Source organism: Neolamprologus multifasciatus, chromosome 2 (assembly GCF_963576455.1).
Source record: "Neolamprologus multifasciatus chromosome 2, fNeoMul1.2, whole genome shotgun sequence".
Classification (NCBI taxonomy): domain Eukaryota; kingdom Metazoa; phylum Chordata; class Actinopteri; order Cichliformes; family Cichlidae; genus Neolamprologus; species Neolamprologus multifasciatus.
Window position 1 is genome coordinate 33863783 of NC_140440.1, and position 27133 is coordinate 33890915.

General features: G+C 39.0%; 1 protein-coding gene and 1 long non-coding RNA gene across 3 annotated transcripts; one reads left to right on the forward strand and one right to left on the reverse strand.

Moving 5' to 3' along the window:
* Positions 1 to 68: 68 nt before the first annotated feature.
* Positions 69 to 26991, reverse strand: ocrl (OCRL inositol polyphosphate-5-phosphatase). 2 transcript variants are annotated; one of them, XM_085173589.1, is made up of 24 exons: positions 26550 to 26991; positions 25941 to 26019; positions 22568 to 22659; positions 22173 to 22211; positions 21737 to 21850; positions 18987 to 19154; positions 18654 to 18897; positions 17408 to 17581; positions 16050 to 16151; positions 15827 to 15941; positions 15523 to 15639; positions 15043 to 15224; positions 14718 to 14829; positions 13813 to 13922; positions 13297 to 13432; positions 13064 to 13174; positions 12824 to 12989; positions 12297 to 12532; positions 11569 to 11592; positions 4877 to 4996; positions 3036 to 3120; positions 2726 to 2853; positions 2516 to 2627; positions 69 to 2072 (listed from the first exon to the last, which is right to left on the reverse strand). In XM_085173589.1, exons 1-24 carry the CDS (start codon positions 26590 to 26592, stop codon positions 1948 to 1950), a joined length of 2934 nt encoding a protein of 977 aa, XP_085029715.1. In that variant the 5' UTR covers positions 26593 to 26991; the 3' UTR covers positions 69 to 1947. The 2 variants fall into 2 exon arrangements, with proteins under 2 accessions (XP_085029715.1, XP_085029723.1); XM_085173597.1 differs by lacking the exon at positions 11569 to 11592.
* LOC146524939 (uncharacterized) lies at positions 7370 to 11403 on the forward strand. The gene is made up of 2 exons (XR_014876275.1): positions 7370 to 10244; positions 10280 to 11403. It is a non-coding gene; the product is annotated as an uncharacterized LOC146524939 (long non-coding RNA).
* Positions 26992 to 27133: the final 142 nt, after the last annotated feature.

The following is a 27133-nucleotide window of genomic DNA, read 5'->3' on the forward strand; positions in this document are numbered from 1 at the left end:
GGCCCAAAAACGTCACCGTTTGTCTAAATAAGATTTCCAAGAGGATGAGATTGAGGTGGGGCACAAAACAGCTTTATACACAGTTTTATTTCATTTAAATAAATTAAAAATAAAAAAAAAATATCTGAGAAGTTGAAAACAAATGTATCCTTGTGTACCTTTGAACGTACCTCAGTTTTGTGACAAAACTGAAAAGAGGAACAACAACGAATCCACACACTGTTAACATCAGTTGGTAGAGTGGAATAAGACAACATAAAAATCAGAGGGTGGTGATTACACTGATTCTTCTGTTTGACATCATGAAGGTTGTATTTCTACAGACAAAAATGAAAGGTTGCTGTAAAACAGTTCTCCCAAATCTATATATAAAAAAAGAAAATCCCCAAAGTAATTGTTCCATAGACTCATGCCACCGTTTGGCAAATCTCAGAGTGAAAAAGGCCAACAGAGGATTTTGGAGGAAGGATGTTAATAAGGCAGGATGAGCTACTTCCGACCAACAGTTATTTAAACAAGAGTCACGATTGTCAGCATTTTCACATTGCATCATGTGTACATGTCGTCTGCAAAGGTCCTGGGGCATGTGTGAGAAAACTCTGGTTTTTCTGGCATCGTGGGTAAATTATTACGCCATTAATGTGAAAAGCTTATGGGTTAAACCGTTTCAGAGGAAATGGGCCTTAGAAGTTCCTTATTACCGAGAATCAGCTGCAGAACAGAATGATCCTCTGTGGCACAAAGACAAGCAGTTTCCTGCAGAGTAATGAGCCATTAAAATCTGCTAATTTCACACCCAGAAAATGCTGCATGAGTTCAAATGAGAACATTAGTCTTTTGGATTTACCCTAAGGGGACAGAACTGCCTAAAAACAATGAATAAAGAGCTTTAAGATGTGGCAAAAGTGAGGGAGAAGACGTGTAAACACATGTAGACGCACACCAACAGTACCACCTTCAGGACAAACTAAACACCATCACAGATTCATACCAGCAGACAGTCAAACAACCAGGTAAACAGTCACTATTTACACCACCAGAAAAGAGTGAGATCTCCACCCGATTGACCAGGAAGTTAGTGTGTTAACAGACTTGTTTCGCGAGTCAAAAGGAAATGAGGAAACTGGAGGTAAGGCTGACAGCTGAAGTTACACAAAACACAGCAAACACTTACAACCAAGAGTTTTCTACAACAGGGTGATAAAAACACGTAAGAAGACACCCAATTAAACACTTTTAAAACTGAAAGTAAACTGCAGCAGAAACCAAAGTGTTCACATGGTGCAAACTTGGAGGGAAACAAAAACATAAATAAACAGTTACAATACCATGGGTAAGCTCAAAGGTATCTTAATATTGTCCCCTCAGCTAAACGCTGCAAAATAAATGATTGTCATGATTTATCTTAAGCATAAACATTCTTAGTGACAGATTTGCATGATCATCCCATTTCAAACTATTTTAACAATATATCTAAACATCTTCAGTCCATTTATTCAAACCTAAAGAAGTCTCTTCATTTCTTTAGTGTAAGTGAGTCTCCTATTTAGCATCTATGGATACATATATATATCTATATATAGTGTTTTCACATTTATAACACTCACGGCTTAGGGGTTATTTTGGCAAGAGCACCTACATGAAGAAGTGTCAACTCTAGTCAGGAGGCACAGGTCCTTTAGGGTCATCACAAAGTGCATCAGTTCAAACCTCTCCCAAATGCTTCCAAATCCTGCAACTTGTCCTATTGTGCATGGACTGAAGATATGACAGTTCTAATAAGAGTCTTCAGTACCTTACATATTAACACGACAGTTTGTAAAAGGTAGGGTGCAGAAGAACTGCACTGGTCTCCAGTAGATGTCAAAATACCAGGTCCTTTACAACCGAAGAGCCAGGCTGGGAATCGGCTCCAGGCCAAACTGACACCATAATTAACCCTCAGTGTTACTCCTCATCTCCGGCCATTAGGAAACCCAGAACAAAATCGATGGCTTTCTGGCGCTCGTGTGACGTCTGCCTGCCCACAAAATTGGGAGGTGGTCGAATGAGGAGGCTGGCAAAGAGGGTAGCTAAGGTAAAAGAACAGGAAACAAAATGTCAGGGATTGAGATTGACCGCAAATAACAGGTCAACATTTAACATACAAAATGCAAATTTATTAGTTACTCACATTATGCATTTTAGGTCACAAATGTTTAATCTAATATATGGTTACTATTGTATAAAATCAATCCAATACTGGCATTTTATTATATGAAGGCCTGGAAGCTCCGTCTCTGATTTGGTTACAGCATAACTGTATTGTGGTGCACAATGTAATAGTTTATATATTTAACCATTTTAAAATTCACTGATTTGTGCTCTTAATTTGAAAAGATTCAATTAACTTAATTTGAAAAGATTCCATTAACTTAAATTAATATCGTCCTGCTGCTAATTCAAAACTAAGTGGTTGTGATGGAAGAATTTGCTTAAATAAACTCTGTATTATGATATATGGAGACGACCTTACCAAGGAGACTGGCTGTTAGATTGTTGTTCTGCGAGTGTTTGAGAAGTTCTTTCAGAAAGGCCATCAAGTAGCGAAACACATTGCGGTGAGCTCGGGGCAACTGGGAGATCAACTGTCAAAAATCAAGGTCAACACAGAGATTAACCACATCATAAAACGAACTGTACTCATCTGTACATGAACACGATGCCTCACTAAATCAGACTGTACCTGTTTGCAGAGGCGGGTGTCGTTAGAGCAGTCTAGGCACCGTTGGTAGAGTTCATAGCAGACCACCGGCTCTGGCAAAGCCTCCAAGAAGATCAGCAGTGCCTCAGCCACAGAGTGGTTACAACCAGCTACACCAACAGTTAAGAAAATTCTTGTAGTTCCATATTTTCACATCGTCTCTGAACTCTGCTCCTGCCTGAACGTCTTACTATCAGCTGTAAACCAGCTGACGTGGATTTTAACACTTGTTGCCATCAACGGATCACAAAAACAAATCTACTCTGCTTTTAGAACTGGCTTTATAGGATACGGATGGAGTCAGGGATGCTGGTGTCCAGACAGTCAATGATGCTCTGCAGCTCCTCCTGTAGGCCTGGTGTCTGAAATAAGTCCTCCTGAAAGACAACCAGGGACAAATGAGGAATATTAAGGCCTGATGTAGAAACAGACTGAAGGTTTCTGGCTCTCCACCCACTTCCAAGGTGCATGGAGCTGAGAATAAAGTTTGAAGAAGCCAAAACACGTTGGTCAAACAATAATGTCCATAACTAATAGTATTACTGGAGCTTCAAGCTCTTCATATGCCCTTTGTGTCTAACTCCTATAACTAAAAAGGTCCTATTTATTGACTTCTTTTCCCTTCAGAGAAAAAACAGACAACCTATATATGTTTGCCATTACTCAACAGTAGGGCTGCTCAATTAATCGAATTTTAATCTCGATTACGATCTGGGCTTTCAACGATCATTAAAAATGACTGAGCCGATTATTAGCCCCTCCCTCGTGCTTTACTCTCGCGCTGCTCCGTGTGGCAAATCGAGCGCACCTCTCTGCGTTTCAAACAATTAAGAGCAGCGGTCTCCAACCTTTTTTGCACCACGGACCGGTTTATGCCCGACAATATTTTCATGGACCGGCCTTTAAGGTGTCGCGGATAAATACAACAAAATAAAACTAGTACTGGTACCGAAAAAAAGGAAGATTTATTCATAACACACGTGAAAAGACCCAGGAAAACAGAGTAAACGATAAAAACGATAACAAAATAACGCTGAAAACCGATAAAAACCCTGAAAACTATACATTTCACACCTGAGCCTCAACTCTCGCGGACCGGTACCAAACGACTCACGGACCGGTACCGGTCCGAGGCCCGGGGGTTGGGGACCGCTGATTAAGAGGACCCGAAGGAAGCTCGGAAAGCTAAGCAGAAGTTATTTGGAGAGGAGAGTGATGCTGTTGGTTGAAAAGAGGTAAAAGAAACTTGAGTGGTGTGGAAACATTATGGGTTCGTGGAGTCAGACGTGGATCAAGTAGACACAGTGTGTAAACTTTGCTACAGTGTCGTAGCTGCACCACAGAGCAACTCTGCAAAGTTCACTAAACATAGATGTTTACATTTTTCATTTATTTTTTATATTGCAAACATTTGCACTGTTATCAGTATTTGCACACTATTTTATATTATTTTTTAAAGTCATTATTCAACACATTGTTATTGTTAAATAAATATCGTCAAATAATCGAGATTTAATCGTGATTATCATTTTTGCCATAATCGAGCAGCCCTACTCAACAGACTGTCTATTGCACTCGTTAATTATTCTACAGACCAAAATAAAGAACTCAAACTCGAGTTATCTGAAAATGCACAAAACTAAGCAGGAGCAAGTTTTTCCTCAAACGGATAATATTTTAAGATAATGGTTTTACAAAACACTGCACAAACGTATGAAACATTATCAGTCATTTCAGCTTATAGATAACAGTAGCATTAAGTTTTTGCTCATCATTTGTATTTGTTGATGTTCCCTCACTAAAATGCTTTTGTGTTTCAGTGTCAGTGGCCTTTTCAAGCGCAGACATTCTCCAAAAGAGACCTATCATACTAAGCTACTCTAGCAGAGTGCAACAATAATACTAGTAATAATAATCATAATAGTAATAACAACAATAATAATAACAATATCATCCACCTAGAAATAAACACAGTATGTCAATGAGGGGTTTTTAGCACAGTAATGTTAGGTTCAGTTGGCAATAAAGAAATGTATCAGACAGTAAGCACTGAAAGAATTTATGTAAATCTAAACTCTTTCCTAGAGGTGAAAAAATGTTGGCATATCCAGAAACGAGCTGAAGCTCTCTCACCTGATCACAGGACTTTGTGTAGAGGTGGTTGACCAGAATCCACACCTCCTTGGGGATCTTCAGAGGTTTGTCCTCAGTACCGGCTCCATCCACCATCAGGAAGTTCATCTTGGACTTTTCCTGTTTGGACAAAAATCTAAATGTCTTATTCTGACAAACAGTAGCGGAGTAATATTGTCATACAGTGTTTATACCGCTTTGATCAGGTGTAACACATGAAAAATCGCATCAATTAGTGTAGCAGTGAGGTCAGTATCATCTCTGGAGACTTGTATGAAAGCCATTTTACTCAGAGCTGGATATCACATCCTTTTTGTCACTGAAAATGGATCCCGAGACTCACGAGAGACACCTAAAAATAACCGCAGCTACTGAGCCTGCACATGAGGGCAGAGGAAACTGGAGAGCAGCTGGGAAGATGCTAACATACAGAACTAATGTAATATGGTGTAAGAAGTATATTTACATTGTAATTAATCTTACAGCGATCAAGGCCAAAAAGCTTTTACATAAAACGCATTACATTGCGCCAGTGTCAAGAAAATGGAGCATGCTTATATTTTAAGTGGTTCTCTGTTTCCCATTTTCACTCATCAAGTCATAAAAAGGAAGAGGAGGTCTGCAGTTAGACTTCATATGAATGTCTCAGCTTCAACACTCCCTCTCATTAGCTTCAGTCATGTGCATAAAGGAGCCGTGCAGCAAAGCAAGCCTGCTGTGAAATGAGATTTAGTGTGTCTGACTTTCACCAGGCTGATGTTTCCTCTCTGCTCTCAATGGCCCATGAAAGATTTAATAGGCGACTAACCCCCCACACACAATCACACTCAGAGTATAACCAAACTAAAGCTTTGTCCGGTCTCTGATTGCCTGTGGATTACCAAACGTGTCAGCGCTGGGAGATGTGAGACGAGCACACACTGATTCACTTTCTGATTAGCTTCTAAGGGTGTGTACTGATTAAGAATGGTAGCTGAACAAAAATAAAGGATACTTATACTTGACTAATCGTTTAAAAGAATCCTTATTTACAGTATCCTGAGCACTGACGCAGTCCCTCGGCTTCCCCTGACAGAACAGAAAGCTGAGTGCTTCAAACCTGCATTCTTTCTAATGACCACCAGGGGGCGACTCATGAGGTTGCAAAAAAACTTCTAGTTGTATAGCTGTAGCTTCCTCGCTCTGTGACACCAGCACACACTTTTCTGACGACTTTATGGGCTGAGTCACTAGTTTGATGTCATAAAAACACATAGAGTCAGAATGGAGGATTATTCCGATTATGTTTATTGGCTATTGAATTGTCAACCACAGGTTGCTAAACGGCACTCGGTGTCTACGGTTTCCCAGTTTAAGTTTTCAGTTTCAAAACACAGAGATTTCAATGATAAAAACACTCTGTGGCTTCATAATCAAACTTCACATCGTTTCGATACATCGTTTCAAACAAGCTATTTAAGCTCCATTCATTTTCAGTCAGTTTTCTTCCGATTTGCTACCCATTACAAACAGATTCGTGCAGTAGGTGGCTGCTGTCTTGGTAAATTATTGAAAAGAAATTCTCTTTCTCTCTGACATCATAAAGATCCACTAGCAGAAAAAACAGTCTGAATCTTTATAGTAGGGATGCACCGATACTGGTATCGGGTATCGGGGCCGATACTGTAAAATGTGTGTGTACTCATACTTGTAAAAGTTAACCGATACCATGAACCGATACTAACTTATTTCATTAATCAGAGGGTGGCTTGTCATTTCTGTTGTAGTTTTTTTAGATTGGCCACTAGTTAGGGGGGCAATTATTATTTTATTTATTATTTATTTTATAATTTTTATATTTTATTATTTATTTAATAATAATTTTTTTGTTTGTTTGTTTATAATATGGACACGCTGCAATAATTTAAAAGTTTATTTTATTCGCAAACCTAATTTGTATTTATTTTATTCCAAACAGAAGTGTTTATTTATTATTCTGAAAGCTCGAGACAGTGCCAATAGTTCAGTGATATTTTGTTAAATTACAATGTGGAGACTCTGCAATAATTTAACAGAAGTGCTTATTTTTCACTTGAAATTTTTTTGTGGTCATTTTTATTAAGATTTTATTTTTTATCGGCAGAGAATATAATAAAACCTGTCTTCCAATTAATTGTATTTGTGTGTGTGTGTGGTAGAAGTATCGTTTTTTGGACTCTGTATCGGCAAGTCCAAGTATCGGTATCGTATCGGTTTGAAAAACGTGGTATCGTTGCATCCCTACTTTATAACTGTCTCAAACCTGGATTTTGGCTCTCAGTGATTACATGCAAAGTCTGAAATGCCGACACAATTCAGGAGCTGGACACAGATCATATTTTTTTTCCATTAAAAACCACTTCTTTTCATGATCAAAGTCACTGATTAATTTTATGTCCACTGGCAAAAAATGGTTCACCTCTGTGAAATCTGCTGTGTTATAAAGCTGGAAAAAGTTCATCCTCATACATAACACACATTAACCCTCATAATGTCCTCCCGATTTTCATACACCTGGGGTGATCAGGGGTCAAAAATGTCCCCACTTCATTTGAGTGTTTTTTAAAGTATAAAGTATAAATTGTCAATCAATTCAGTGTTACATCTTAGTTTTACTTAAGACCAACACATTAACACAAAATTTACCCAACATTTTACATTTTAGGGCCACCAGACCTTGTTTACAAAAAATACACCCTGTTTTTAAGCGAAAATAAAACAAGAAAATTAAATATTTAATTGTTTAGATAATTTTGACTATCTGACTAACTACAGAGTGCTATATGTTGAACTTCAGTGAGAATTTTTTTTTTGAACCATTTAAATTTTTTAAATGGCAGCACATAATCACACCTGGGGTGCTCAGGGGTCAAAAATGTCCCCACTTCATTTGACTGTTTTTTCAAGTATAAAGTATAAATTGTCAATCAATTCAGTGTTACACCTTAGTTTTACTTAAGACCAACACACTAACACATAATTTACCCAACATTTTACATTTTAGGGCCACCACACCTTGTTTACATAAAGTACACTGTGTTTTTAAGTGGAAATAAAACAAGAAAATAAAATATTTAATTGTTTAGCTAATTTTGACTATTTGTCTAACTAAAAAATGCTGTATGTTGAACTTTAGTGAGAAAGTTTTTTTTCAAGCATTTATAAATTTTAAATGGCAGCACATAATCACACCCGTGGTCCTCAGGGGTCAAAAATGTCCCCACTTCATTTGACTGTTTTTTCAAGTATAAAGTATAAATTGTCAATCAATTCAGTGTTACATCTTAGTTTTACTTAAGACCAACACATTAACAGACAATTTACCCAACATTTTACATTTTAGGGCCACCAGACCTTGTTTATAAAAAATACACTGTGTTTTTGAGCAAAAACAAATTGAGAAAATAAAATATTTAATTGTTTAGATAATTTTGACTATCTGACTAACTACAGAGTGCTGTATGTTGAACTTTAGTGAGAAAGTTTTTTTTGAAGCATTTATAAATTTTATATGGCAGCACATAATCACACCTGTGGTCCTCAGGGGTCAAAAATGTCCCCATCTGGTTTGATTGATACTTAATTAATATGAAGTCGATTTTTCCCCCACTTTTAATTAAAACTTAATTCAAACATTTTTAAACATTTTTTTTATTCCATTTCAAATTTAAGTCTGATAAAAACCTCATAAAAAGGAATTTTTTCTTTGTTTTCGGGTAAAAAATAAATTAAATCATCAGTTATCGTGATTATCGTTTCACAACCAGAGTCGGTTGCTTTAACAGATGATCACAGACGGGTTTATGTCAAAGTTAATTTAGAAAGCTGTTTTTAAACTACTTCAAGTTTTTTTACTGGCAGCAAATAATCACATCTGTTGTCCTCTGGGCTCAAAAATGACCCCGTTTGCTTTGACTGTTTATAAAGCAAGAAGTATAAAATATCATCCATCTCTGTGTTTCAAGGTTTTATTCAACTTTATTCCAACTCGTTACCTGACAGTTTTCTATATTTTGGCATGGTGGGAACACCAGGGCATGGGTCTGAGTGAAGGCAAACTTTCATGAGGACAAAGATGTGTCCATATTTGACACAAGCACGTTTGAGCACGTTTGTGTCATGAACGATGATCATCTATTGTGTCTTTATCAAGAAATTATATCCTTTTTGTGCTTCTATAATTAATCTTGTGTCACCTTTAAAACTTCTCTACCAGACTCAGGATGTCATAAACTGGCCGTAGCGACTCTACTGGATGCACGGCAGTAAGAATCAACACACCCACATACGCCTACAGCTGCATTCGATCCATTTTTCTTCCTCTCTCGTTGTCCCTCCTTTTTTGTCATTGAGTTGGCTGCAGAGTAGCTCATCTGCTGATTGGATGGTTGTTGGTTCAATCTCTGTGTGATCTAGTCTGGAGTTCTTACCAAGGTGTCCTTGGGCAAGTTACTGAACCCCAACTTGGTCTCTGATGCATCCATTGGCATGTAAACGTTCAAAGGCAGAATACAAGCAGAATACACTGTGTGTAATGCTTTCAGTACTCGAGTAGAAAAGCAACTGAAGGAGTATGGGACCTGGCACATGTGCTTGGACTGTGGTAGATCATCTTTCTCTGAGGCACATGAGAGACTCATGCATCGTCTGACACTGGGAAGGATAGAAGACCAGATCAATGTTTCCTCACATTACTGCAAATACTCCTCTGTCTCAGCTGACTCCTCTTTCCTGCTTGATTCTTTGTCTTCATCATAATTGAAATGAAAGATGTGTAGTCCTCTGACACATCTTCTATTTCAGTTTCACATTCTGAAAATTCAAGAAACTTCAAGAAGCCCAGTCACTTTCTTTCCAAGCTCCTCAGACTACCATGTCCTGGAGGCCTGAGAACCTCCTTGAACATAGTTCAGATTCTTCATCACTTTTCTTCACTTCATAGCCTTCTTCCACTTCTGCAGGTGGGTGATGTGCTTTTTCAGAGAAAGGGTAACATGTGCTCTAAATATTAGCTATATTTTCATTATCTTCTAACCCTGGATCTTCCTGAACATTGATTCTTCCTCCTCATTATACTAGAGGACAATATGTGCTTTGTCCTGCTGGTCGTTGCTTTGCACAACATGGTAAAAAAATGGAAGAAAAAAAAAATTAAGACGGACTTTTGCGAGATCTCGCAAAACAAACTCGGGATCTCGCAAAACAAACTCGGGATCTCGCAAAACAAACTCAGGATCTCGCAAAACTTTTGCGAGATCTCGCAAAACAAATTCGGGATCTCGCAAAACTTTTGCGAGATCTCGCAAAAGTTTTAGCCGCATTCTTCCCATTAGCTCGAAGCTAACGGGAGGTCTCGACCTCCCGTTAGCTTCGAGCTAATGGGAGGTCGAGACCTACTACAGCCGGGAGGAACACCGCTTTCCCGGCACATCGTGCCTCGACCGCCCGGTCGGCTTCGAGCCAGCGTCCGAAGAATGCGGCTAAAACGTTTGCGAGATGTATTCTTATAATTGTTACCTTTTTCTTTTACCCCTGGCTATTTGTGTTCATGTTTTGTTGTTTTGTATACTTCATCTGTTCGTATGTTGTATACTCATTGTTTGTTAAATAAAGTTTAAAAAAAAAAAAAAAAAAAAAAAGGAGGGAAAAAAAAGGAGGGAAAAAAAAGGAGGGAAAAAAAAAAAACTTTTGCGAGATCCCGAGTTTGTTTTGCGAGATCTTGCAAAAGTTTTGCGAGATCCCGAGTTTGTTTTGCGAGATGTCGCAAAAGTTTTGCGAGATCCCGAGTTTGTTTTGCGAGATGTCGCAAAAGTTTTGCGAGATCCCGAGTTTGTTTTGCGAGATGTCGCAAAAGTTTTGCGAGATCCCGAGTTTGTTTTGCGAGATCTCGCAAAAGTTTTGCGAGATCCCGAGTTTGTTTTGCGAGATCCCGAGTTTGTTTTGCGAGATCTCGCAAAACTTTTGCGAGATCCCAAGTTTGTTTTGCGAGATCTTGCAAAACTTTTGCGAGATCTCGCAAAAGTCCGTCTTAATTTTTTTTTCTCCCATGTCCCCTGCGGGGCTCCGTACAATACGAAGCACTTTGATGCGACTGTTGTTGTGATTCGGTGCTGTGTAAATAAACTTTCATTGAATATAGAGCACCTGCCTCCTCATTGTGCTGCCTGTTGTTGTTGTTGTTGTGGTTGTTATGACCTTTGCTTGACCCCACACATCAGTGATCCAAGATCAAAGATGTTTGAAAGCAGTATGTTGTGAAAATACGGCTCTTTGCAACACTTTGTACTTTGGGGTCATTTTTGACCCCTGAGGACAGCAGGTGTTATAAAATCCAATAAAAACCCCATAAATAAATCAAATTACTTAAAACTTATTCCAATCACGCATAGTATAGTAATGAATAACTTCTGTTATTTTCAGACCATTTAATGAATAAAAAACACATTTTTGATAGCAAAAGATTTCTTTAGAGGACAAAAATGACCCATGGACAGCACAAGGGTTAATAATGGGACTGACCTTTATAGTACAGGAACCAGTTTCTATATATAACATGAACAACGAGGGAGATTAATAATGCCCCATAAAGCTGATAAAAGAGGTGGTCTTGTATCTCAACTTAAAGTGACCTTGTTGTGCCTGATAAGTGATCAGTATCCGTGTTAATAGTTTACCTTCTCCATGTAGCTGTCCTCTCCCTGAGCAAAAAGTCAGCCCACAGCCACAGTGAAGAGTTGGAAATGAATGATCGAGGCAAGAAGAGGCGATGAAGAGAAACAAAGGAGGAAAGAAAGTAGAGAGAAGCACCAGGGATAAACAGAAAAAGTGTCAGAAAAGTGACAGATTCTGGATTGTTGTTTTTTTTGCACAAATCATTTGATCAAATCAGTAGTGCAGCAGGAAAATGAAAAGGCTTAAAGTAGAGCTAAAGTAGTACTCATGATAGTAGTTCTACATCCCAAAACCAGATCAGATTAGATCAAAATAGCATAATAGACGCAGACAGAGGAAATCATGTAAAGTTAGAGGAGTCTATTTATATGAAAGAAACTAAAGTGGGTCTAAGCTGAGCCAGTCTTTCCTTTTCTTTAGGAGCTCCCTTCCTATGTTTTTGCCACTTCCTTGTTCCCTTGGCCCCTCATAGCCAGAAATATAGTTTGAGATATTTTACACTCTCCAAATATAGGCTCTCTCTGTGACTGAGTTTACCCTATGAGACAGAAGAACCCCTGATGCCTCCTAGCCCAGGGTTCAGGGTTAAAAAAAAACAACACTCTATCTGCTGTGTGCAATCAGTTTGAACAAATCTCAGGAAAATATGTCTCTGTTCACTAATCCTATCTGTTTACACTGTACTAAAAGCATCCGTCTCTTCGAGATTGCCAGACTAGCTTCCTCTTACCAGGTCAATGAGTTTGGTAATGGGGATTTCTCTGATGGGCTTCTTCATGCGGCACAGAGTCTCCAGCGAGGTGCCAAAGCAGCTGGGCAGGTAATTGCCTGAGATTGTAATAAAGTAGTCTTTGCCACGGTCCAGATGAAGCACCAGGATGTCCTCTATTTTGTCTTCTCCAGAGTTGAGCAGTGTGACAGAGTCTTTACTGACATACACCTCCAGATAGATCTCCAGGGTCTCATCTGTTCAAGACAATAAGGGAGGATTAGTGCAAACTCTCCTGCAGGGAAACGTGTTTTTAACTGTGCCTCAATGATCTACTTTTTACTTATACGGGGCATAGAGTAGTGGTAAACAAATTTTTAACTAAATTAACATTAAGTGCATTTAACAGCTAGTGATCATTAAAAAAAGGATACAACGAGATGCATTCAGTACCAGTTGTTAAACTACTTCACAGATCTTGGTTGTAGGTCTAAAATTTGAACCAACAAGATTAAGGAGTTTATGTTATTGGGATCTATGGGACTCACTTGGATCCAGCATTCCATCGCTGGGCTCAGCACGCAGCCAAGGCTTGCAATACTGCGAGTCATTAAGTTTGGGGATGAAGGCGAAGTGACAGGGTACCTGCCCATCGTTTTTTATTAGGAAGCGCTCCTTTTGAAGCTGCCTGAACTTGACATTCTCAAATGTAAACTGCAGAGCAAAGGAAGAGAAGCAAGATTATATGAAGAATAAACTTAAGACAGATAGTGTAACAGTACTCTTACCTCTCTCCTGCTTAGAGAAACAGATGGAAGGCAGTCATTTTCCATCCTGTCCATTGCACGAACAATCTCCTCAAACACCTTCTTGTGGCGCTGCTCATCTACCACCTTCACCTGTTACACAAACGCATGAATGCAAATATTAATGTGATTTTTATTTATGCAATAGCATTTGTTTTGTGTAAAAAACATGAAACGCAAGACTGCCAGCTTTATGTGACTGCAGAGATCCTCACCCCTATACTAAAGAGGGAGCTGACGGGCTTGTGATCGCTAGTTTGCATTCTCATGTGACTCCGGTATGCTAGCTGCTTGACACTGCTGCCCCTCCACAGGATTCTGTCACACCAAGCTGGGACTCTGCACTTCCCACTGCAGGAAACAGGCACAGTTTCAGAAGCCAAGTCAGAAATCTCACAGATACAGTAATGCTGACACTGTATGTTAGTGTAACAAAATACAGTGTCGGGGGAAAAAAACAGTGTAATCAGGATTCAAAATAAGATATTTTATTCAAGAAAAACAAAACAAAGAACTGAAGCAAAGAACTGAATTTATACAAATATGTGAAGTGTCCAGTCTATCTGAAAACCCTTTCAACCCTCACACTGTAGTTTAACATGGCTTATATGTATGATGACCTTTGGTTACTTTTGTCTATGAATAGCAAATTTGGACAAAAACAAACAAAAACAAAAAAACAAGAAAAAGCTTCTGTGTTTGCTATATTCAACAGAGGGACGTGGCTTTACCTGGAGTCCCATCGATCAGTTTTAGGGTCAAACTTGTACGTGGGAATGAAGGTAATATCCCCTTCCATGAAGTCTGTGAAGGCCTTCTTTGTCTGCCTCTGAACGTTCAGCTACAAATTAGAAACAGGAAAATATTGTTTATTCAAACAGTCAAAACAGAGCTCATCTGCTTGGAAATAAATAGGCGAAAGAAACTGAAAGTAAGTAATACACAACCTGACAGTAAGTAATACCAGTGTTTGACAATCAGCTTCCCTTATTTCTTTTCCCAGTTTATATTTATCAAGAAATACTTTGTGTTTTAATTTTTCCAAACTTAACAGTCAGGATGACATCTGACAAACTGCAAACATAAGCACAGTCTACTTACCAAGATAACGGTTTTATTTACATACTAAGAACTGAACAACTGCAGATAAGAATCTGACAAGGATAAAATTAAAAAACACCCATAGGTCACTTTATTATCTGCACCTTGCTAATATCAGGTTGGACCAACAACCATGCCACGGTACAAGTCACTTAAAAAAAAAAAAAACAACCCTTTCTTCCCTACTCTGATTCTCAGTTTCAAAATCAAATCCAAATCTTTATCTATATCCATGTATATCTCTATCTATCCATCTATATTTAGTTAGATATTTGCATTGATGAGCGAATGAGCATCTAATAGTGGCCAGTGAGTGGACATTTTTAACTTCTTTCATGCTTGTTCCGAAAACCTTAAAATAACAAGCGAGGGTAAGAAGCAGTGAGGGAGGCATTTTTCTGTTCCTAACAGTAAAACAAATAAAAAATAAAAAAGAGGAACTGTCCCTGTTTTTAAATGTTAAAAGGCAGCCAAAACAGTAGTGAGATTTGTGTCACTTTCACAGGAAACATTGAGCAAGGCAACAGTTTCTTACCTGATCATACTCCTGAAGCTTCTTCAGATCACCCTGAACAATGAATTGTTTGACTTCAGCAGCATCGGTAATAAATAGACGATAGTTTAGGTCCCCGAGCCAGATTACGACACTAAAACACACAAGAAGCAGAAAGCGCTTTAAATAGCATCTTGGTAATGAATATGATGATTCAGAAATCAGAGATTTGTAGTTTCATTATAAAACTGGTTATGTAATGTTACTGTAACAGACTAAATTAAAGGAGTGGGAAACAAAACCTAAGGCTCACAGTAAAGTCATCCACTGCACATTATTTCTGGATGCGAATGACTGAGGCACTCACTCGTGCTTGACGATGCTGAGAGGAGGGTAGTCCAGTAAGTGGAAGGTCATGCGTGCACATATGTCTTTATAGTCCTGATTGCGGCGCTCAAAGTCTTCCACATGTGCTGCTAGATGGGAATTGACGATGCAGAAGCTAGTGTTGTGGAAAACAAACCTCACTGCTACGCCTCCTTTGTTCCCCTGAAACATAAATAAAACAAGAATGACTTATTGACATTCAGGTAAAAACAACCAGGTAGGATATCAATGCAAACTGCAGATAACATGTTTAGTATTTAATTAATCCAAAACGGTGATCAACAACTTCACGTTCATTAAAAACATTACCCAAGAAGCTAAAGGTGCAAGATAGCAGGGATATCTCACAATCAGAGAGTTTACGTACTCATCATGACCTTGGATACTTCAATAAAAACAAAAAGTCACAGCTCCTTTATGGTTTTCAGCCACGTTGTATTTTGTCTTAGTGTGAACATACCATTTTTCCCATGATTCCTGTCCCCACGTGCTCAGCAGCCACATCTTTTATGTGATGCTTGTAAGCCTTTTTAACATAAACTACAAGCATCATCCCAACGAGTCGTATGATCCGAACCTGGAGAAATAAAAAATGAAAATTCATATTTTTACCCACCTACTCATCAATATGACAGGATGCATGTGCAAATATGAGGAGTTCAACTTATTCCACAGTGTTTCCCATCATTGTGTTTTCCTGTTGTGCTCCACATTAGGGCTTCACTTTTTGGTCAACTCATCTTTTAGAAAGTTTCTCTGCTCACCCTCTTGTACTTGGCTTTTGAGTGCAGGCTTCTCTCCACAGCATCGACCCACAGCTGCTCTTTGGATGAGTCCATGTAGAAGAAAGCCTCAGTGCTCAGGTCCAATTCTTGAAAACTAGAAGCATAACCCAAATCATCACACTGGCTGTTTTCACAACATAAGAATAACATCATGATATGATTTTTTTGCAACAAATTTACTGTATGGTGATTTCTTACTGACCCAAGAGCATATATATCTGGAGGTTCAGGGTCACAGCAGAGCCACGGCTCGAGGCTGCTGTCTGGAGACTGACCGTTCACATTCCACGTACCTGTGAAAAACCTAGGAAACATGCAGTTTATATATTTAATGCCAACAAAAGTAGTATTCTTCAGTTTTTGGCTTCTGTTCACTTTCAGTTAAGTTCCCAGAGTGGATTTGCTCTTGCAATCAATGCTAGTTTCACCCTGGGGAAATAGATCAATCAAACCAATACAATTCTACCTAGGGCTGTGCGATATGACCAAAATCTCATATCCCGATATAAGAATTCTATCGTCCCGATAACGATATAAATCACAAATATGTAACATTTTCTGTAAATTATGTGAATCTCGGGCAGCTCGACTTGCGTGAAGTGTTTCCAGCTGGGCGTCCTTTACCTGGAGTCAAGTGTTTTGACCAATGCATGAAACTATGTATTTTTATACATAAGTTGTAACGACCGCCGTTTTCTTTGTGAGTATTTATTACACGGCGTGCTGCAGGGAAAAGTCTTTTCTAACGTTTGAGTCTGACGTTGAGACGTTCTAACGTTGAGAGCCTGACAGCTCTTTTTGCTTCTCATCTGTAAACTCTCTGCATACTCTTTCACACGGTTCAGTTTATTTTGAAAAGTCTCAACAGGATCTTGAGCTTTATTGTGAAAGGTTTACATGGAAAACAAACAAGCGGACAGCGGAGCCACGGGACGGTTTTACCGTCGTTGTTGCTAACGACAACGCGTAACAACAGGCGCTTGTCCGTCAGTAGTGTGGTTATATTACATATAAGAGAAAGAGAGAACTTTAGGAAGTTAAAATAGCCATCAAAACGATGACAAAAATATTGCTGTAAACAGTTTAATTTACAACAACACGAAACAAACGATAGCGTGATAGGAAACAATAGACGTTTTTATATTGTTATCCGATATATATCGTTAAATCGAACAGCCCTAATTCTACCAGATGTGCAGCAGCATGTTTCAGATGCAACTTTCCACTCAGTGTTATGGAGACGGTGAAGAATCTTTTTGGTTTGTTTTATGATTTTTTTTCTTGTTTTTTTTATAGAAGCTCAGTTGCATAGAGCAGAAGTCCAGCAGACTAAAAGTGGTATAAAGAATCGGATCAATCTTTGGTTCAGACCTCGTGCAGATAAAAACATGTGATTTGAAGGCACATAAAAAGCAAAGGAAAATAAAAAACCATCAGAGACAAGCACCTAGTGTATTTTTTTGCTCATTTCTAAACTAAACTATAATGTCTAAATCATATTTTCACACATAAGTTTTTTCTTCTTATCAAAACAAAAATAAATTAATGAATTCCACTTACTTGAAGGGCCGGATATCCACATACTCGTTCTCCTTCTTGCCCAGACGGTGTTTGATGAGGTATTCTCTCTGACCTGCCTGGGTGGAGAACATGGCCTGTCTCATGCTGTTAGTGGTGGGGCTCTCACACCAAGATGGTGGCCTGTCTGCACGGTCAAACCCTGACCTAAAACTACTGAAAAAGCAGGGAAAAAATACTTTCAAACCAGCAGTATTATGGACATTTTGCTTCCTAATCAAAATAGTTTTAATGTACAGTATATCTACTCAGCTGTGACTAGGGATGGGTATCGTTTAGGTTTTATCCGATACCGGTGCCAAACCGGTACTTTTGAAACGGTGCCGGTGCTTAAACGGTGCCCAAACCGGTGCTTAAAGAATGGAAAACACAAAATTGGTCCAAAAACCTCTCATGTTCAGCTGTTTTTTTGTAAAAAGATAACAATGTTAGCCTTTTCTGCAGCTATGGGGCATATATGGTATCACTCTGGGCTGGAAGCAGCTTAAACAATGGAAAAAACACAAACTTTGTCCAAAAACCTCTCATGTTTAGCTGTTTTCCACTTTTTCTTCAGTCATTTTAGCCTTTTTGGCCAGGATGAAGGGAGTATCTGCCATCAAACAAGAAGACAGCCGCATGTAGCTATGATGGTGTTTGCTAGTTCACCTTACATGCATTAATTTAATAACGCGGTTAGCTTACTCAACGTAAATTACACACGAACAACATTAAGCTACTCACGCAGAGAAGAACGGCTGCTGCTGCCATCATCATTTCTGCTACACTGGCAGGGCTAGGTTCATCGGATTTAAAGTGTGACCTCCTTTGACAGTATCAGCTTAAAGCACTTGTTGCAGCTGCTGAGTTTGCATCTTTTGCTGTGAAGTACAGCCAGACTTTTGACCGCTTTGCCTTGGGCATTTTTAATCTGTAGCTCTGCTCTAAAAGAACGTACGTACCTGGACCCGCCTACTATCCTCGAAACGTAAAATGATTGGCTAGAATCTAAAGTGTATCATTCCATACCAGTTGGTGGCGGTAATGCACCTTTCAGTTGTTTGCCAACCGCCAATAGAAATGTAAGGAAGAAGAAAGTGTATCACAGCTCAGGAAAAAAAAGCACCGAAATAAAGCACCGAAATGCGCGCTGCTTTTGGGTCTGGTTACTACCGTTTATGTCAGAACCGGTGCCATGATGGCACCGGATACCGGTACCCATCCCTAGCTGTGACAGAGGTTAACTTACTCTGACTTGCTGCTAGTGACTGAGGAGCTGTCTTTGGCCTGTAAGGAGGCAGCTCTGTCTTTAGGGACCGGAGCAGGCCGCGGAGGATTGGATGGAATAGAAGAAGCTTTGCGAGGAGGTAGTGGAGGGAGAGGTGGAGGCTCCCTAGAAGCAACGATGCGATTCTGGTGATTTTTCTTTTCTTCCACTTGGAAAGTGTGGTTGTTCTCAAAGCCAAAGTCTGGAACAATCGACTGAATCGGATCTTCAGACAAAGAAAGTGAAAAACAAAAGTAAACTTAAAAAGAATTAAGACTTTTTTGTATCAACTATTATGAGTGCTTTTATTCTTACTTGTGTTATTCAGAGTTGATGGAGTGTTGTTATTAAGACTGGGGGACACTGCACTAGTGGGTTTGGGTGGGTTAGCTGTCTTAGCAATCCTTTGTGGAGGGACAGGTACTGGAGTTCTCTGTGGTGTTGGTGTAATGGGCTCCATCGCTGTTGGTTTGGCAGGTTTGACTAAGAAAGTCAATTAGCAGCGTTAGATAGCAGCACAAAAGAGCAAAATCGAGCTTCTTAATGCATGTCCCCGTTGAGATGAAAAGGATCAGAACCAAAATTTAGTCAGCATTATTTTTACAAGATAACTTAAAATTCAATTCAATTCAATTCAATTTTATTTATATAGCGCCAAATCACAACAAAAGTCGCCTCAAGGCGCTTCATAGATACAGAGAAAAACCCAACAATCATATGAGCCCCTATGAGCAGCACTTTGGCGACAGTGGGAAGGAAAAACTCCCTTTTAACAGGAAGAAACCTCCAACAGAACCAGGCTCAGGGAGGGGCGGGGCCATCTGCTGTGATTGGTTGGGGTGAGAGAAGGAAGACAGGATAAAGACATGCTGTGGAAAATAAAAACTAACCTGCGTAATATAATCAAGTGTAAAACGAAAAGAGATGTGGTCTTGGAAACAGGGGCAGAAAGACCACATTAAACATCCTGTTAAGACGAACAGCAATCACAAGAGAAACGTCATCACATGAACATGCGCCTTATGACGAGAGCGATAAGGAACGGGTTTCTGGTACTTCTTTTACTGAAGGATGAGCATTAACCAGCAAATGACGGTAAACTGGATGAACAGGTTGTGAGAAATAACAGCTCCTCGGAGCGCCACCACCATCCTGCTTCAAAATATTTGTCACAGCAAGATGTTGGTCATTGAGCTCGTAACCAAAACGCTGATTCAAAAGCCAGGGAGGATGTTTAGTTAGGGTGTGTACGGGTTAAACTCTTGGCCAGCTGGACTACATTTTCCAGCACATTAACTCTTGTGTCTCTACTGCATTTTTGAAAAACAGGCAAAAGGAAAAGCAAAAGACTTTTAAAGCCACGGCTTAAACACAAAAGCAATTAGGAAAAATCCATGTAAATTAGACCGTTTTTTAATTTACTTTGTATATAAATTAAGGAAATAACAAATCTTCTTTTACATTTATGTCACATTATAATACAAACCACTCAAGGCCATTTCCTTGTCTTGTATTTTTGGATGCAAGTGCACACGCTGGGTTTTTCTAGGAGTGCGTTCTACAAAAACCTGTCAGCTACAAATGCATGACATCTATAATCTGTGTGGAACAGATATAATCATGAACCTCAGAAACAAGCAAGGGGGAAAAAAACAAATACAAAGCTTTGTTTTATAGGCAGCTGACTGGTTACTAGAGGTGGGAATCACCATACATCCCACGATACGATATTATCACAATACTTAACGCACGATACGATATTATTGCAATTTTTTTAAATATTTTGCGATATTCAGATTCTGTACATAAAGGTAAACTTTATCAATATTCATTTTATCTAATATCAAAGTCTCACACTCAGTCTTTCTCTCATTTCAGTTTTATTGTTGACAAACTGAACGGTTTGTATTACAGTCTAGTCCAACTTAACTGAATCAACCATCTGGTACAATTATAGCTATTCTGAACTATGCAGTTTATGAAAACTATGCAGCCCCTTCAGCAACTGAAGAATTTGAAAGTAAATTAAAACAAAATATAATTTTACATTAAATAAAAAAGTTTTAAACTTAATTAAAATAAAACATGTCTTAAATTAAAATAAGTAAACTGTCATGTTTATTGCTGCCAAAAAAAAAGTTAAACACATTTGGACAGTGAAGGAATGTCAGGATTCTTGCTCAGAAAAAGGATCAACATGCTCTGAAGTCAGAGCACAAAAACCTTTTTGTAACAAAATATCAATTTCTGCTGTCCCTGTATTGATACATTATTAGCAAACAAAATATCACGATGCTACAAAGTATCGATTTTTCCCCCCACCCCTACTGGTTCCTTATACGTAAAAAGACTTCACAGCTTCATATTTAATACACTTTGACTGTTTATGATTTTAAATAAAACACACATCCTGCAGTGCTTTACACGTCTCCACCCTGGACTTACGTGTACAGATTAGGTCATGTAACTGAATACAATTATCCCAGTGTTCTTAGCCAAAAGGCTGCCAGGAGTTCAACAATGGCATGTGAATTACTTCTATACATCCAGCTTCCTAGAAGCTCTTCTCTCCAGTTAAGATATCCAGATAAAATGAAGATAAACTACGGATGGGTGTGGATAAGATTACTTTATTACTTCTTTCAGCACTCACAGTGAGGTGCAGATCAAAGTAAAAGCAACGCATGAACACCATTCGATATAATCTCCTCATGCTCCCAACATAACAGAGGCTTATAACATTTAAGACCTTTATACATTATAAGTATATCTGAACACATCTGGCCACAGCTTATAAGGCTAAAACCTAAATCTAAGAGTGAAATCACAATAAACAAACAAAGTTGTCCTTTATTGCTGCATTCAAAGAAGTGGGCTTGCACCCATGGAGGTGGATCTGATTTCAAAAACTGAGGCCAAGTAGTCTTTCCACCAGTATGTCAGCAGCAAGAATACACAGGAAATGAGCAAGAGGTGTAATCCACCCTTTGTAAATAAATGTTAGATGAGTCATTAAATAATTAACTATCCCACTGCTTTAGATGACTGAAACAGTCGAGTCTTACCTACTGGTTGAGCGCTCTTCACCTGGGTGAGGAAAGTCTGAGTCCGATCATCATCCTGCAGTTCCAACAGCAGCTCTGGGGCTTTTTCTCCTTTGATTCGTACTTTAACGGAAGCTTGAGCAGGAAACAGAAAGCACACATCCTTAGACTTTGCAAACTGTCCAGCAAACAAAACAAACTGATTTAGAAGTGAACCAATTCAGCGTTCTTTCAGAAAACCCTGACAACTCATGACCTGAGTGTACTACTAAATAAAGACATTAAGCTGCAGGCATGCTCTGACAATGCAGTAAAACTAGACAGGTGTTGTGTTATAATTAATGTCATGATTCACCTCGGAAAGCCTGGCTTCCAACCCCTTTTTATAAGATCTTTTACACATTATATTGACTCAACTATCATATCAGAAGAGAAAAAGAAAAAAAAAACTACTTACGATCTACTGACAAATCAATAAGAAGAGCTTCTTCAGCTTCTGAAAGGAAAAAAAGGAGAGCTTAAATAGTGCCATTCAAATAGTCTGCAGAGGGAAACTTAGTAGTGCTGTTACAAGTATTTCTACAGGTTTTTAATGTTGACCACTGCTTACCATACTGTGACACTGTGTGGGAAGTTTTTACACTTTCTCATTAGGTGCAACGGAAAAGCTCCTTTCACTTTTACTTTTGGTGCTGTGATATTGACTAAACATTAACTTCACATGGAATAGAGGTCAAAGAAAGTGAGGTGTGACAGAGAGAGCTCACAGAAAAATACACAAACGTATCCGGACTGATTATACTCAGGATATAAAACAAGAGAAAAATGGAGAATAATAAAAGGGTCACATACCTCGTACAATTTCAAACTTAGCATTGATGGGTATCGATAGCTGAGCCACTGGACGAGACACAACAGCATCAGGGTTGGCTAAAACACCCAGTCTGGATCAAAACAGTACAAACTCCCACTTAAAATCAGCTCTGTGGTGCTTAATATCACATAAGCTTAGAAGTAAATCCAACTAAAACACAAGAAACATACAGACAACCTGCAGCAACATAACCCTCTTATAACGGCCATTCTTTTGCAAGTAGCAGCAAGTTTCATGCAACATTCAGTATGGAAATATTAAAGTCAACATCTGAGATTCAATGCTGGTAGATTAGTGATAGACTAACTATCAAGTGAGTAAAACAAGCACATGCACACATGCAAAACGTATGTCTATCTGCAGTTAAAGATTAACAAACAAACAGTGTGTGTCATTTGGGTTTTGCTGACAAAAGTTCACTGGAGCCGCACAAGCTTTGCGTCAATAAACATTCAGCTTAATCAGCTTCAAGTCCGTGATGTGGTTTGATGTAGGCAGGCTCATTTTTTCCTTTCTAACAATTGCTGACTAACAATTGGGGTCAACACTGCGCTCAGGAAACTGCCCACGCTTCCCCTCCACTTCACAATAAGTCAAATTGCATATAGTGAGAGGAAAATGATTCAGCCATTCGAGAAAAAAACGTGTCAGAGGAACTCGGCGTTGACCAGAATCAACGTCTGATATTGAAAATTACACAATCGACAACCGAGAAAATCGAAAACCCCTCAGGAGAACATAAAAACATACTACAATGACCATACAACACAGAACAATGGATAAAATATGTGGCGGACCTCATGATGCTCAGATTTGTCAAACGTATTTATCTGACTTTCTAGTATCCATTTCTATTTAACCAACTTTGGATGTCTAAAATCTTTAAAAAATAACCTTAATCACTCTCAGTGTAGAAAACACTAAACTGCGGCAAATACACGATTCCTCAATATTGTAAATGAAAACAGTGAACTGGCTAAGAAGACAAACCTAATAGTTTGCTCAATAAAATCTAAAACAAAATTAAGCATGGCTTTCTTTAATGCCACAAAAATGCCTAAAAATTAATATTGATTAATATCTTTATCAGCAAATATTTTAAGCATTTATTATTAGATGTGACTGGAAATCTGATATATGCAAACTTTATGTCCTGGTGACCATTTAAATTCAGGTTTCTTGAGCCAATCATTTTAACAACCCGAATAAGTGGTGTCTGGGGGGGCTTTGATGAAAGATTTAAAGATTAAAGCTGACACAGGATCTGGTTATCTAGCCATTTCTCCCTGTAAGGACTAATTTAGTGTGTTTTTTAATAGAGTTAGTTGAGCATGTAGCTTGTGTGCTCATGTGAGTGTCATTACAGCCTAGGAAGCAAAGGAATTCTAGATAATCTGCAGTGAGCTGCCTGCTGGTGCAAAATAAATGCTTAACAACCCAAGCCACAGTGACAATTTCAAATAACCCCACACTGTCACAACATAACATGAACAAATGCTAGGGGTGTAAAAAGTACACAAACTAAGTGTTACACACAAGTTGTTGAGTAAACTCTAACTAGGAAGTGGCGTGGTATGTGTGGAGCAAGTTTACATCAGCTGAATGGACTTGAACACTCAACCATATCACCACAGCCCCGCGGGCAGCATCGTCCTTATAAGTGTCCTTCTGAGCTCAGAGGAAGAGCTCCATGAAGATCCACTCAAACTGCAGCATTCACTCTTTTAGCTGTGCTGCATGACATCTGACACTAAAGATTTCTGACTATGTTATGCTGCATTTGTTTCAGATTCTCTGGTGGTTTGCACTTTCCTTTTTTTTTTACATTTAGCCTAGGAAACTATAAAATGTACAATGAACAAAATCCAGGAAATCTGGATAGATATTTTACAGTGAAAACATAGAAACAGAAACATACTGAGGCACTCTCTCAGGTAAAATCAAATCAGGGACCATGAGAAAGCCTGAGACAGGAATTCCCCTACTTTTAAGTAAGTCTTAACTTATCATTTTACCTGAAAGTAGACAGTAATTTTTTATGATTACATGTACCACATAAAATCTATCAATTATTCCCGGATTATTTTTCTTTGTACTTCTTCCTGCCCCACTGAAGAGCACTTCTCAGATCATTCCTCATAGCCATGCATCATTTTCCTTTTCTTATTGCAAGATCTATTGGTTAGATAACGCCCAACCCTAAAAAGATAATCCAACTACACTCAACAGACCCTTTGCTAGGAACACCTTGCAAATATTTGGCTAGACCCAGTTTTGCCTTCAAAATTAATTCTTTATATATAGACACAACAAGATGCTGGAAAAATTTTGCTCCATATTAGCATGGCAGTATCACACAGCTACTGCAGATATGTCAGCTTCACATCCATGATGCGACCCTCCTGTTCCAACAAATACCAAAGGTGCTCTATTGGATTGAGAGCTGGTGACTTTGGAGGCCATTTGAGTACCAGTAAACTCATGGCCATGTTAAATAAACCAGTTTGAGATGATTTGAGTTTTGTGACATGAGCTGCTATCCTGCCTGAAACACCCATAAGAAGATGGATACACTGTATTCATAAAGGGTGGCCATGGTCAGCAACAATATGCAGGAAGGCTGTGGTGTGTAAATGATGTTCAGCTCTCTGTTGTAATGAGTGGATATCTGACTTAATGCAGCCTTCCTGTGAGCTAAAAGCAGTCTGGCCATTCCCTTCAGACTTATGACAAGGCACTTTTGCCCACAGAACTACAGCACACTGGATATTTTCTGTTTTTCAGGCCAAACTTTGTAAACACTAAAGATGACTGTGCTGGAAAATCCCAGTAGATTAGCAGTTGCTAAAATACTCACCAGGCAATCAGGCACCAACAACCACACTACAATAAAAGTCACATAAATAACCTCTTTTTCGTGTTCTGATACTCAGTTTGAACTTCAGCAGGGTTTCTTGACCATATTTACATGCCTAAATGCACTGAGTCACCGCCATATTATTAGTACCTAACCAAGTGGCCAGTTAAACTATATAATCACCCATCATCCTGCCAAGTACTCAGTGTGACGCTATCATGGCACACACCTTTCTGACCTAACAGAGTGTATTTTGAACCATACCGATATCACAGCAATTGTGGGTCAGAGATAGGAGGAAACATAAAAGACAAACCCAGAGTTGGGCAGACACCTCAGATATGCTACAAACCACAGCTTTACGAGCTCTCACAAACCTAGGGTGTTCAAATTGTTTCGACAACTCATTACCACTACTTATGGTCTCAATAAGTTTATCTACTGCTTGACAAAAATCACATTGTTTTTAGGTCATTTGGCTCATTGATACTTACATAAACTCTCCACCGCGTTCAATTAGTGACAGGAGTCTGGGCTCCTTCTGGCCAGACCTCAGCTCCAGGCATTTTACAGTGTGAGCAGCACAATCAAGGAATTATTGTGACTGAGAATGAGAAACTAGTGACTGTCACGCCAGGCTTTGTAAACTGAGATTAGATTACTGAGATTACACTACAGATACTCCGAAGGGTTAGAACAAGCCATGCCAGTTAAAAGGTGGGCAACTTAAGGTTATAAATGAAAACAGCAGGAGGTGGGACAAAACACCGCAGATGCTGGGTTTGCTGGTGCCAGTGCAGGTAATATTTTTAGCTTAAGGATGTAAAGGTGTAAGGATGGCCAACGTTATTCTGTACAAGTGATTTTAATTAGCGTTAATTGCATGACACTGGGCATATATCTGTGCGGTTAGCAATGAACTGGATTAAAAGTGAGCTGTAGCTACTTTATAACATGATTATTTAAGTGCACGGTTACTGAATATCTCCATATTACTGAATTACTAACGTTGCCTAATGGGCTTCACTAAAAGCTAACGTTAGCCAACAAGCTAAAGCCAAAAAACAAAACAAAACAAAAAATACCATAACTCAGAAAGGATATTGCCAAGCATTCCTCGCTGCATATCCCCAAAGAGGAATCCATTCTTACCGAGAGGAAATAAATATCAGTTTATCATTTGGGTTTATATCACTTCGGTGCGGACGTCAGGGCAGGGAAAGTTAAACCTCCACCCGGCGCTGCGGCCTCCTTCCGGGAAGCTTGGCTGCTAATGCTAAACGCCAGCTGATGATGATGTTGTTGTTGTTGTTGTTGCTGCCGTTCCCGGATAGTATTAAAAATATCACAGTTAGAAACTTTAAAAAGAAAGAAGAAAACCCCGGCTCTTCTCGTGTCCCCGTGAATGCCAGAGAGCAGGTTGCACAGGCTACATAGCTTTAGCTGGCAGTTTTATGATTTAGCCGCATATGCTACAGCACAGAGTTTGATATGTGGTGGACTCCCTCCTCCTGCCGCTCCTCACCCTGTTTAAGGGCTCATCATCCTGGTTTTTTGCGGCAGTTGGCTTTGAATATGAGCTTAATAGCGCCATCTTCTGCCTCGGAGTGCAATGCTAAGTGAGTAAGCCTCCCAGCCCTGACACATATAATGAAAACCCTGCGACATCGTGTGGTAAAACAATATT

Excerpts from the sequence above, each read along its gene's own strand:
- ocrl (XM_085173589.1), bottom strand. The coding sequence starts at position 26,592 with ATGGATTCCTCTTTGGGGATATGCAGCGAGGAATGCTTGGCAA. Across the intron at positions 22,660-25,940 it reads GAACGCGGTGGAGAGTTTAT|ACTGGGTGTTTTAGCCAACC; the intron begins GTAAGTATCAAT and ends GTTTTGATCCAG. Across the intron at positions 13,433-13,812 it reads ACTGATCGATGGGACTCCAG|TGGGAAGTGCAGAGTCCCAG; the intron begins GTAAAGCCACGT and ends TGTTTCCTGCAG.